At 49.8% G+C, this 12,070-nt stretch overlaps 2 protein-coding genes across 7 annotated transcripts in view; one reads left to right on the forward strand and one right to left on the reverse strand.

The window, feature by feature from the left end:
• The window catches only part of LOC144178374 (hemicentin-2-like), an 813,819-nt gene extending 811,736 nt beyond the window's left edge, over positions 1 to 2,083 (reverse strand). For 2 of the 5 annotated variants that reach the window (XR_013324005.1, XM_077706161.1), the window contains exon 1: positions 1,620 to 2,075. Coding sequence is in view for 4 of the 5 variants with exons in the window: in XM_077706161.1 (XP_077562287.1) it covers positions 1,620 to 1,773 (154 nt within the window). In the remaining variant the exon portion in view is untranslated. Of the gene's footprint in view, positions 1 to 1,619 lie in introns of all 5 variants that reach the window. The other 3 variants (XM_077706158.1, XM_077706160.1, XM_077706162.1) reach the window with 3 other exon arrangements.
• Positions 2,084 to 2,295: 212 nt separating this feature from the next.
• The window catches only part of LOC144178377 (uncharacterized), a 320,469-nt gene continuing 310,694 nt past the window's right edge, over positions 2,296 to 12,070 (forward strand). For both annotated transcript variants that reach the window (XM_077706166.1, XM_077706167.1), the window contains exons 1-2: positions 2,296 to 2,459; positions 2,532 to 2,646. In XM_077706166.1, the coding sequence (XP_077562292.1) occupies positions 2,433 to 2,459; positions 2,532 to 2,646 (142 nt within the window). In that variant the 5' untranslated portion in view covers positions 2,296 to 2,432. The remainder of the gene's footprint in view (positions 2,460 to 2,531; positions 2,647 to 12,070) is intronic.

The following is a 12,070-nucleotide window of genomic DNA, read 5'->3' on the forward strand; positions in this document are numbered from 1 at the left end:
GTTCTATCTTCTTTCCCCGATTTATTTATCTTAAGAAGACCGTGATCCAACCTTAAGGGAAGACTTAGTTACAATGCCGTTAAGTAGCGGAATTACAATGCCATTTCGTTGTGTGAGTGCTTTTTACATGTCTCGTGAACCGAAATTAAGAGAGAACTATCCAAGATAATTTCACTACTTCACGACCGCGACGGCGAAACAAGCTTGCTCCGGAGCTGTAGGTAATACCAAATGCAAACTTGTAAGCAGAGGCAAAAAAAAAAATCCACGGCGAAGAGGCTAGATTTCGGCAGACTCAAGTTCACTGACCCTTTGGTTTCTGCTCTTTCCTCCTTCTACTGTTCCTTCTCCAAACTTCCATTCTGCTCCCGTGGTGGTAGCTAAGTGCGCGTAGCCCGCACAGGAGGTGATTTCATCGGAGGTCGAACAAGCAGGGTAGCGCGAGATTCCGTTTTTCTTTATCCGCAAGAGTAGTGCGAGCCGTGTCGAAACTCCTTTTCCGGCCACGATATTTCTGAACGTCTTGAACGAAGAACAAAAAGCATGGCGAAAAATGTGGCTACCAGCGACGAACACAACGCCGGTGGTATCGTTTCCACATCTCGGAGCACGTCGGATTTCGCGGCTGCACTCGCAATCCCATCCCTAGCAATTCATCGAACGTCTCGCAGGGGCGAAACCAAGCTAAAAATAAATAAATAAGGACAACAAAAAATCCGCCTATCTGCGCTTTGCCCCCTTTGAAACTCCCCTCTTTCGCAGTTAAAGTTCCCCGTCGTCAAAGCGAAGGTTGCATCACCTTCGACAACATTTGTCTTTGTGTGGCGCGCGCGGCCGGGGAACATAAGCAATGCCCAAGCCGGCGATCGCGCCCGGGCCTAAAAGCTCCGCGTAAGCCACGCGCCGCCGTACCACGGACGGCGAGCGCTCACCTCGACGAACCCCGGCGGCGAGATCGCAGTCATCGCCGCTCTCCCAGTTACTCCAGAGATTCATGACCGTGCGTGTTGTCGGGAAAGAGATCAGCCGGGAACGTCGGCGAGCAGGCTCTGCAAGGGGGTTTCACTGCACAACAGTTTGCTGTCTTTCGTAGACGGTGTCGGGAAATGTAGCAGTGCGGGGGAGCAGGTTTGCGCTGTCATTAACGCGAAAGTTTCGCTTTGGTGCGACAGGTACGAGAAGTACGTAAAAAAGGACTATATATTTGCAACAAATCAGCTAGGGTAAAACAATAAAAACCTAAAGCTTTGATTCTGCTCTGGTTTCGGAAGGTTATTTATTACAACTGTTTAACGAAGTTAACCGTCCAGAGTAATCTACGACGGCTATAACGTTCTACATTTGAAAATTTGAGATCAGTATCAAACTAGCAAAGTTGCGTTTCCGTGAGTATAGTGTTTCGACCATAAGTTAGAAAATGCGTAGATCTTGAAGATTGAGGTGGTGTATATTTTCGTTCGCTACACTGACAGAAATCCCCACCCATCATGCATGTCGGGTAAAATTAGCTCCAGCCAAGTGGAACAGAAATTATCCATTGTTATATAATTATTTATCTCCATTTGTATTCCGTTTAGCGGGGGATCGACTATAGTGGGAGTGTCCAGATGCGTGCTCACCTGAAGCGAAGCCAGGCCCTATTCCGGCGAGCGGCGGTAGGAGCAGCAGCAGCAGCGTGGGAACACACACCATCACTGTTGACGGGCGGCCCGCAGACGGACGGACCGGACCCCGGGTCCCTGCGTCTCGGAACCGACCACTGGGCACCGTCATTGACAGGCCGCGCACTCACGAGGAAAACACTGGGACGCCGCTGGGACGCCGGTCGGGGGTCCTACGTCCTGAGCCACGAAGGTCCGCTTCTCATCCAGGGACGCGCCAGCCAGGTTGCCGAGGAGCGCGAGGCATGCCCGCGCACGGCGTGGTCCGGTGGGCCAACAACAGTGATGCACAGATTCCGCGCACTCACGGAGGAACACGCCGCACTCGCCAGCGGACGCCGCGCTGGGATCAATGAGGGGAAGGCAGCTCGGAGGGGCTCGGCGAGCAGCGCACCACGTGTCCGCTGAAGGGCGCCAGCACCGCCCGGACTGGGCACGGACCAATGAGGGGGTCGTGAGGACAACACCCGAAAGTTGTCCGCTCTTCCCCGGGATGGCGCTGCCTGCTGTGGCGGCAGATTCGGTTTCGCTTGGCTTCCTTCAGCTGGCCGCCTGCGAGCGGCGTCCCCCCTCCGGGCACACCAAACAACCCCGACGGGACCCCCGCCGTTCCGAGCCGGCGACTGTGCCTGGCTTTTGGTTTACTGCGGACGCGAGCTAATAACGACTCCGCCGGTCCATTGTTCTGGCGAAGGCTAACCGACTCGCGAGGCGGTCCAGCTGGCGCGTCCGAGCGAGGAGCGCTGAGCAGCTCAACTTTTCGGGGGGCGGATGCTGGGGACAAAGTGCGGCGAGGAGGTCGGTGGGCGAGGGCGCGATGCATGCCGGTCGCCCGCTCCCGGGACGCCCGGCGCTGTTTCTGTTTCACAGGTGGAGGAGAGCGCAGCAGCGCGTTGGATGCACCGCCGCCGCGCCATGGGCCCGCCAGCAGGAGACCGCGTGCTGCTGCTGCTACTGCTGATGTTCGCCCTCGGCTGCAGCCACGGTGAGGCTCGGTCTCCACTGTTCTCTGCCTGTCCTTCGACCGCGCGACGCCACGCGCTCAGCGCACTTTTCACGGCGTCAGCGCCACCGCTTGCGCCGGGAGCACGTGGACGGGGTATCGATGGGTAGCCCGCATGCGCGCGCGGTCGCACGAAAGCGAACCCGCTCTCTTGGTTTCCGTGGGACTGTGGAGGCGGTGCGCTGATCGAGCTTGCTCGCTGTGACAGCCAGTCTGGGGACGTTGTGTCGGTCACTGCGAGTGATGCTGATGATGATGGACCACCCTCCCAGGATGCTATAGGCGCCAAGAACTCCCTCCGTTCTCTCGGTGCTCCGGACAGTTCAGCACCTAGTACTCGGGTTGATTTACCGGCGAACTATCCCAATTTTATTTTCCTTTAGCTGTTGTCACTTCCTAAGGGGGTAGGAATGGAAAACATTTGCCCGTTTCTTAACTGGCACCAAATAGGGTGAACGTCGCTTGCCTTTGAGAATTAAATTTCAGTCATCGGGAAAAAGACAAAAAGAAATAAATGTTCCAGTCCTGCCTCCTTGTTCTTACTGCCAGCACTGCTGTTTACAAAAAAAAAAAAATCGTAGAACCGTTTCTCTTTGAGAAGGGAATGTGTACGCGAGCACGTAGCGAGTTTTATAAGTGTTTTGATTTGACGGTTTGTCTGCGTCAGCCACAAAATATCGTGCGAAATCAGCACGCGTTTCTGTTTTAAAGCGTTGTCATATACCGCGTTGCGGTTCATCGCAAACAGCGCTTACAATGAACCGCAATGTGACAGACAAGAGAAGGGGGCACACACGACGGCGCTAACAAGCAACTGAATTTTATTAGCACCAAACATAAGTGTACACTCTCACACCAAATACGTGCCCAGACCTCGACAATGCAGTGCGCTAGAAACCAGATAAAAGTTATCAGGCTGAAGAACCACAGCAACAACAGCCTCCGAAATCGCCTTTGATGGAAGCCAAACTCCTCCTCATGTAGCGTCGCAGACGCAAGGATGATACAACTGCCCTAATTTTTTTTATGTAGAACGCCTCCTTCAGCTCTTTCAGCTTATCATTATGCCACATTACAACCAGAGAGGCTATGGAGGCGCTCTACATAAAACTTAAAAGCAGTTGTATCAGCCCTGCGTCTATGACGCTACATGAGGAGGAGTTTGCCTTCCATCAAAGGCGATTTCGGAGGCTGTTATTGTAGTGGTTCTTTAGCGCGAAAACTTGTATCTGGTTTCTAGCGCACTGTACTGTCGAGGTCTGAACACGTGTTCGGGGTGAGAGTGTATACTTCTGTTTATTGCTCATAAAATTCCGTCGCGAACCAGCGCCGTATATGCCTCTTCTTTCTCTCGTATGTGTCTTCAAGCGCAGTTTACGATGAACCGAAATTGACCAGACAAGCTGTGAATTCTGCCGATCCACATTGTGGGTATGTGCCACTCTCGCTTGTCGGATAGAACGTGCTACGGCAGGTCCGAGTTGGGCAAGCCCTTTGATGTTAGGTGTTAACACAGCTGTAATAAGGAAGAAGGATTCAAGTTGAAGTAGGATTCAAGCTGAGCAGTATTTCTTGCATTTCATTGCGTGTCATTTTTGTTTGTTTTCTCTCTAACTGTTGGCTTGCCAAATTCTCACATTCACCTCACTGCCTTGTAATCATTCCCATCTGGTGGAGCAAGCACTGCCGCTAGCAGAGCTGACTTCTCCAGCTCATATTAAAGAGTTCTGTCTTTCTGACCTTCACAATATTGTAATGTGGTCTATTAGAAAGGCGAAGGTGACGGCTTTTTGGCTTCTGTGCTACTGGCAGCACGCTGCGCCTGCGCTAGACAGAAGTCTCTAAATTACTTCGGTAGCATGCACTTCGCTCATTAATTCCGCTGTTGATTGTGAAAGGCACGACAGCAACCAGACATGCAGGCTATGTTTAGTGAGAAAAATAGAGACAAACATGGAAAGCACTAAAAATAGACATTTATTTGTTTTGATTTTTTGATATTTGTTTATTTATTATAGGGGTGCCGCCAACCTGCCGTAGCCAAAATAAAAAAATAATACAAAGGAAACTTTCTTTTGTATTATTTTCATCACAGCCGGCAGCTGTGCGTAAAAGTTTAGTTGCGTGTGAAAGTAAACAGGAATATGAAGAAAAATTTCATGTACCTTGTAAAAGCTCGCACAATTCTCAAACCACGTTTCTTGTACAACCAGTTGGCTTACCTTAGCTTAGACGATTTAAGCGTCACTTAACTGAATCTGTGCCTTTCAACTGAACTTTTAAGTTAACCACGTGCACCGATTGGGATGGAGCCGATCAGATCTTCTATTCGTTCCGGGAGGTTCCGTATCGTGTTTAGTCTTAGTTCGTTTATACAAGCCAATTTGCGACAGTTTCTCCTCTTTCTTGTGCCTCGCGTCTTTGTTCAATCCTTTAATTCTGCGCTGTACCGCTTCTTCACTCTAGATTCCGAGATTCGCACATCAGCCAAGAATTTAAAGATAAAAATAAAAGGAGTAACAAGAATTAAGTGTGTTTTGCGCCGCCGCTTTAAAGCAATAAAGGCAATCTGACGGTGAGTTTCGCGTGGGAAACATCGCAGAAAACACGCATTTGGGAGAGCCTCCTTTCCATTATCTTCTCTCACAGTCGTTCGTTTTTCTTCCCTGGCTTGTGTTTTCGGCAGAAGCATGATATGACGAATTGTACGCCCTGGGAAAACTAAGCCCGAGAGTGTCTCCCCGTGGGCAAAGTAAATTGCCTTCTAATTACCCCCCACGCTTTGAGCAGGCCTTCATATTTTTTCCCCTCTTATGCTTAACCATCATGCGATTGCGGGCGTCATGCGATCGTACCTTTTCTTAAAAAAAATGTCTTTGGGCAACGGACCTTGCCAAACGGCTCTGTTTTTCGTGATCACCGCAATTCAGCATCATCTGTATAGCTCACCCTGTCTCTTTTCTTTACCTTGTGTTTTAAACAAGCTCAGCACGCAGTAAGGCCTCTTCATAACCATCCCCAACAATTGCTCGAGCGCCGTCTTTCTTTACAAACCATGATTAATTACTCAGGCCGCTCACGTTGCGAGCCCGCCCGCGAATCCGCCGGCGCGGCGAACCATTTTGGGGAACGGAATTCGCCATAAATGCTTGTGGAGCTAGAAATCTTGCCAGTGGGCTCTGCGCGCCGTGTACAGGATTGGTTCAAATTCACTTTTAATGAAGGCCCACTGGCTTCCAGGGAACGTTTTTACGTCTTGCGCACTGCGATTTTTTTTTTCCCCGCAATTTTTTCTCCCCTTAGGATTTTCCTCGATGTCGGCAAACGCGCTGCGCGCGATCCGCGTTTGGCGCGGCCCAGAAATGCGCTAATGAGAATTTTTTTCCCCTGGGATCTCACGCATAATAATTGCACGGTCAGCGTTTGCTATCCTGTATTACCTCGCGATATTCTACGGCGGGGGGCTCAGGCAATTTTTCTCAACACCGAACCTTTCCTCATCCCTTGTCTAATTTATATCTTACGAAGTACGAACTTTTGTGTTGCTCCTTAATGCTGCCTCCACCACAACGCTCGGCAGCTTAAACCTTGTGCTGTATTGCACTTCTTCTATTTTGGATGCCTTGAAGTACTCAGCGTGGAATTTTGCCTGCTTCAATGAACGCGCCGGTGCGCACGCCACTGTGCCGACTGGACATGTTTCGGTCATCGGGAAAGGGGGCCCTCTGTATGAAGAAGCAGGGCAGCGCTGCATGGGCTTTCTAAATTGAACGCCGCAAGATTTTTTCAGGCGCCATCGAGTCGGAACACTGGTATATTTGGTGGCACTGTTTCTTACTAGAACACTGTGTTGAGTTAGGCTGATTGATGCATCAAGGAATAAAGGTTTTAATTCATGATTATAGGGATAGCACGAACCGTAAACACATTCCCGTGGTTCCAGTCCGACCCGCAATTATAATTGCTGCTTCTCACTGCTAAACGATATGCGTGTGACCCAGCCTCCCATCAAAGCTAAAAAAAAGCACCAACAGCCCCTCGCGTCACATTTTTTTTTTCTTGTACCGCGATGCAGGCCCTTAAGAACAGCTGCATAGCGTACACTTTCTAAAACGGATGCCCTGATTTCCATATGCTGCGTCCCCGGAACGACGTGCCGGGGCATATTTTTGGGAGCGAAGGTGGCCACGTGCACCTTATCCTCCCACCCCCACTCCCCCTTTAACATGCCCTTTCTCAGCGCCTTTTCTGAATCGTTCACTTTTCCCCGACCTGGATTGCCCTCTCCCCTCCCACATTTGAACAGGTATGCGGCTGGTATAAAGCTAGTTTAACGACATTCGAAACTCTGACTATAATTTTTTGATAACGAAGCTGTTTAGTAAATCGTTATAGTTTCGTTCCCGCAGTTAAAAATATGGAGAAAATGACGAGCGCACGTGAGCACGCGCCTCGCAGCGATCGCCCGGCAGATAAAAAAGCAAGAAAAATGGTCAGCGCTCGTGTGTGAGTGCCTCGCGGTGACCACCCAGCGTCACCGGCGCACGTTTGTCAAGCCAAGCATACCCGTTTAGGGAGATTTGCAAAGATTGTGGCGACCGCCCGGCAGTTAAAAAAACCAAGAAAATGCCGAGTGCTATTGTGTGTCGACTCGCGGCGACCGCCCAGCGTCCCAGGCGCTCGTTTGTCAAGCCAGGCATGCCAACTTATGGAGATGGGCAAAAAAAAAAATCTAAAGTGTTCGCCGTAATCGTGGCAACACTTGCTCGGAACGAGGAAGACACGTCATAGCGCACGCCCCTCCAAGGTGATGTCCAATGATTATCACTTCAAAAAAACTTGAAGAAAGCTCACATTTATAGCAACAATGATGGAGTAAAGGTCGTTGAAGCAGAGAAGAAGAAGCAAATAGGCTGCAGTTATGGTCGTGAAGGTTGCGCACAGCTTCGCTACCTTCAAGTCTTACGCGTTCATGACAGCTTCCGTTTTTTTTTATTGACATGATTTACCTCGATTCTTGATTAAGTTTCTTTTTTGTTTCTGTGAATCATCACCATGCATTTTTTTTACTCAGATGCAACTCCGATCTGGACGCTGGTTTGCTCCAGATATTATATCGCATTGTCGCCACTGCACACTGACGCTCGCCCAAATTTGCTGGGTCCAATTATATGACTTCCCGCACCACTTAGCCCTCTCAGTGTTCAAAAAAAGAAACTTAGCGAAAAACCTGAGGAGCGCCTCGCGTTGCCTAGCAACCAACGACGCCGCAGCTGACGCTACAACTGCTCATGGAACCTCGACGAGACTCCGGGAACGCGGCACATGCGTCGGGCACGTACGCTCCGCCGCTGCGCCCCAGCTGTGGTTAAGCGGTACCGCGCATGTAATGCTTGGCGTGAGCAACACGATGATAGCGATGCATGTGACGATGACTACTACTAGCACAGTGCAAAGCGACGACTGAACATGTACATAAACAATTTCAAAATTGTACAAATGCGTGGCGATGTGTCCTTCAGTGCTCACGTAGAAATGAATCCTGCAGCTTCGCTATGGTTCATGCCTTGCGCGACTTTTATGCAAGCTTCGCCACGTTTTTTTGTGTTTGTTTGTTTGCATGACCTCTTTAAGCACACCGGTCGTCTGCACCTAGGCTATCCACCCTTCATGAAGAATTTCTGACTGCCAAAAATAAAACAAAACAATCGTGACCTGATGCCGAAGAACCCGTCAACTTGTTCGCCATAATTAAAGCCCCCGCCCTGTAGTCCGGTGTACAAAAGAAGAGAGACGCACCGCGGCACACAGGGAGCACCTTTACAGGCCACGCTACGCGCGCCCACGCAGTTTCCAGTAGCGGACCGTGTCCTCTTTGGGGCCAATTATACGGGCTGCGCTTGTCCGGCCGTCACTGTTGCGGCAGCCGTCCAGCAAAGAGGGGGGCTTCCTCTTTTGAAGAGCTCGTCGGCGTTCGCACAGCTGCGCCTACCCGCTGAAACAAGCACGCGCTGTCGGCTCATCGGCGGGCCTCAAAACGCGATGGCCAAACTCGTCACAAAGCGGCGCGCACAACGGCCCGGTGTCGACGGCGCTGGACAGCCGGAAACCGGATGTAAGACTTCCTTCCGGAGGAGTCGAGTTTCGAGTCTCCTGGTCGCCGCGCCGGTACAGTAGCTCGCCCGCGGCGCTGCCCCTCGCCGACCCCGGCAAACGAACGCTGCTGTCGGGTGGGCGGGAGTCAGTGACGCGTTGCCCGAACACCCGCTCAGCGCTGTTCTCGCGCGGCGCAGCGAGCTGTGGACCAGATGGCAGCCCCGATCGCCGAACGTTCTCCTCTGTGCGGCATTTCCTTCCCACCTTCGGTACACACGCGAGTGGTTTGTTCGTTCATAGTTTATTTCTTAAGCTAGCTATGGACTACATTCATTTGTTTAAAGGCGAAGCACCTTAGGACCTGGCTTTGTCCGTGGCTTGTCCCTTGGCGTCCGTGCACACAGTGTTGCGCATGCTCGAGGAGCATCGAATTGAATTGGATTGGATTTGGATTGAGTTGGATTGGATTAAATTGAGTTATATCGAATTGGATTGGATTGGGCAATGCCACGGGTGATTTACGGTAAGAACTATCCCCAGTGCTTCACCCACTCGTCATGATTCACTTCGTGGAGATGCGTGAATTGTTTTTAACAGACCTCTTTAGGCCCACACAAATCCGCGTGGTGTCGTCGTGAAGCGACCGGCGCGCCACGGGTCCGTCGCACCCGAGACGATTACGAATCTGTCAAGCCATCCCTTCACAATCCACGCGTGGAGACGGCCACGGGATCAGCTGACGAAGAAGTGGAGGTCCACCGAGACGAACATGCGCAACAAGAGGATTTACCTTACGTCGCTGTGCCGTCGTAAGGCAACGACGAAAAGGATGACGATGGTTGCTACTGAATAACACACTGCACATACTTTAATGGTCTTTGCATTACAGTGCCGTTAAAATAGGCTATGCACTAATGGGGTCTGGCTGCTACCTCTTTCCTGGAATCCGCTGTCACTGTGGGGAGAAGCTAGGTCGACACCCAGCTCTGCTCTTTCTCTAGCTTTGCAGAACAAGTGCAAGATGCGCCATTTTTTTTTTTTGTAGCGTGAGCTACACTGGCCGAGGTTGAGCAGTTTCGCGTGGCTCCAGGAGAGCCGTGCTGCGCATGCGCGAGGAGCAGTGGCGTCTCACAGCGCACAGCTGGCACGCCGGAGCCGCCGCCGCCGCGATTGGATTGGATTGGGTTGGATTGGATTGGATTGGACGGGACTGGATTGAAGTGGATTGGATTGGATTGGAAATCGTTTTAGCAGCAGTAAGCATGATAATCAGCTAATCCTAGACAACCAGGACACGTAAGAATAACCAGATGAACCTTAGCTCGTGCTACGTATATCCTGGCACAGCCGAGCAAACCCACTGCTAATTTTTATTTTTTTTTGTTAGGCTTCCGGGTGGACCAATTACGGTTTAACGGAACCACTGGTTTCATCGTTCATGCAAGTTGGAGGGATAAGTAAGCTAATAAAGGAACAGCTAATCTTCTTACGCCAAGGAAACGCGTTTGCTTTTTGGTCTCTGGGAAAAGCGCGGAAAGTGGTTCCTTGCGCGCGAGACTTGTCAGTTCCCCGTTTTCGGTGCCTGTGTCCGCGGGGATCAAGTATAAAAAAGAATTTGTTTAGTGGGGAGATTCGGTGGAAATCTGGCTGGAAGACGGCGTTAACGGCGCGTTTGCGTATGCACTATGCGCAGGGTATGAACGCTTGACTGCGTTCTTTGTCTTTTCGTCCTCAAGAAAAGATTGTGCTGTCACTGTTACCTTCGACACATGCGCAGGCATAATTTATTTCAGTTAAGTGCCAGCGGTGTGGGGCCGCCTACCTCCCAATATATTCCGAACCTCTGCTGCATGCATAATACACTGTGTTCTGTGGCACCATTAACGTGCATACTTGAAAATGTAGCTTGATCTTAGGTCGGGGAAGAAAGCTCGCTCGCAGAATACTAAGGAAATTAATTTGCATAAAATACAACTACGTGTTTTACGCGCCATATATATATATATATATATATATATATATATATATATATATATTTATATATATATATATTTATATATATATATCAAAAAGTAGAGTCCGACGCATGTCTCAAAAACACAAAAAAAATGTTAAACAAAAGTAAACCTTTTTGCTCGAGTTTTTTGAGACGTGCGTCGGACTCTAGTTTTTGATATTTCTTCTGGACGATTGGAAACTTTTCTTATATATATATATATATATATATATATATATATATATATATATATATATATATATATATATATATATATAAGTTAAAGTCGTCAGGGTGTAGTAAACTTCTAGAGATAACATTGAACTTTATGAACTTTTAGACTCAAAACGCGTGCTGCGAACCTCTGTAGCAATTAGGCCGGCTTCCAATAGCAAGATGATGATGATGATTTGTGGCTCTCCCTTTGAATCGGGGCGTCGGCTGTCAACAACCGACTCCCTGTTTTATTATGCTTACTTGCCCTACTCCCAGCTAACCTAATAGATTTGCTTCCTCGCTCCCATCTCCCCCTCTTCCTTGTTTTAAACTCATCGCTCCCACCCCCCCTTTTTCTCCCCTCACTGTTCTAAATTCTCATCCGTATGATTACTCCTCCTGCGTACCAATCCCTTCCCTACTTTTCCTCCACTACCACTCCAGTCGCCTCTTCGTCACCTCTATGGCCTTGAAGTTGACGTTCCCCCTCGCTCCAAATTCCAAAGCCTCTGCCAGCGTCATTTCCCCCTCATCCCGCGGTGGTCGTATCTCTGTGCAGCTCCTGACAATATGGTCTATAGTTTCCCGATCACTGCAGCAGCATGTACATGTTTCATCCTGCTGCCTGTAGCTACCCGTGTATGCCCGGGTTCTCAGGCACCCTGTCCGTGCCTCGAAGAACAATGCACTGCCTTTCGTAGTGCCATAGAATCCCTCCTTCTTAATTTCCCGTTTCTCTGCCATATAAGTCTCCACTGTTTTTGTCGCTTCCATTCTCTCTGCCCACTCTGTCGTCTCTGCTTTCTTTACCTGCTTTTTAACTGTTGTGTAAACCCCACTTTCCCCTACCGACTTTCCGTACCGCTTGGTCAGCTGTCTGGTCCTCCGTCTCCACCGCGTGTCCACGCTCGTCATATACAGGTACTTAAACACCCTCGCGGCCCATTTTTCGTCCTCCGTGTCAAAAGGTGTTCTGCGTAAAGACGTCCTCTACAAACAAAAGTTATTAAAAACGTCGTTTCTTAGAGTCTTCAGCGCAAATCACGAATTTCCCAACGATAAAATGTTCCGAGCTCGTTTGCTTGCTTTCGCGATCCA

This window comes from Haemaphysalis longicornis, unplaced genomic scaffold, assembly GCF_048455015.1.
Source record: "Haemaphysalis longicornis isolate Haplotype H1 unplaced genomic scaffold, Haemaphysalis longicornis Haplotype H1 scaffold_4, whole genome shotgun sequence".
NCBI lineage: Eukaryota > Metazoa > Arthropoda > Arachnida > Ixodida > Ixodidae > Haemaphysalis > Haemaphysalis longicornis.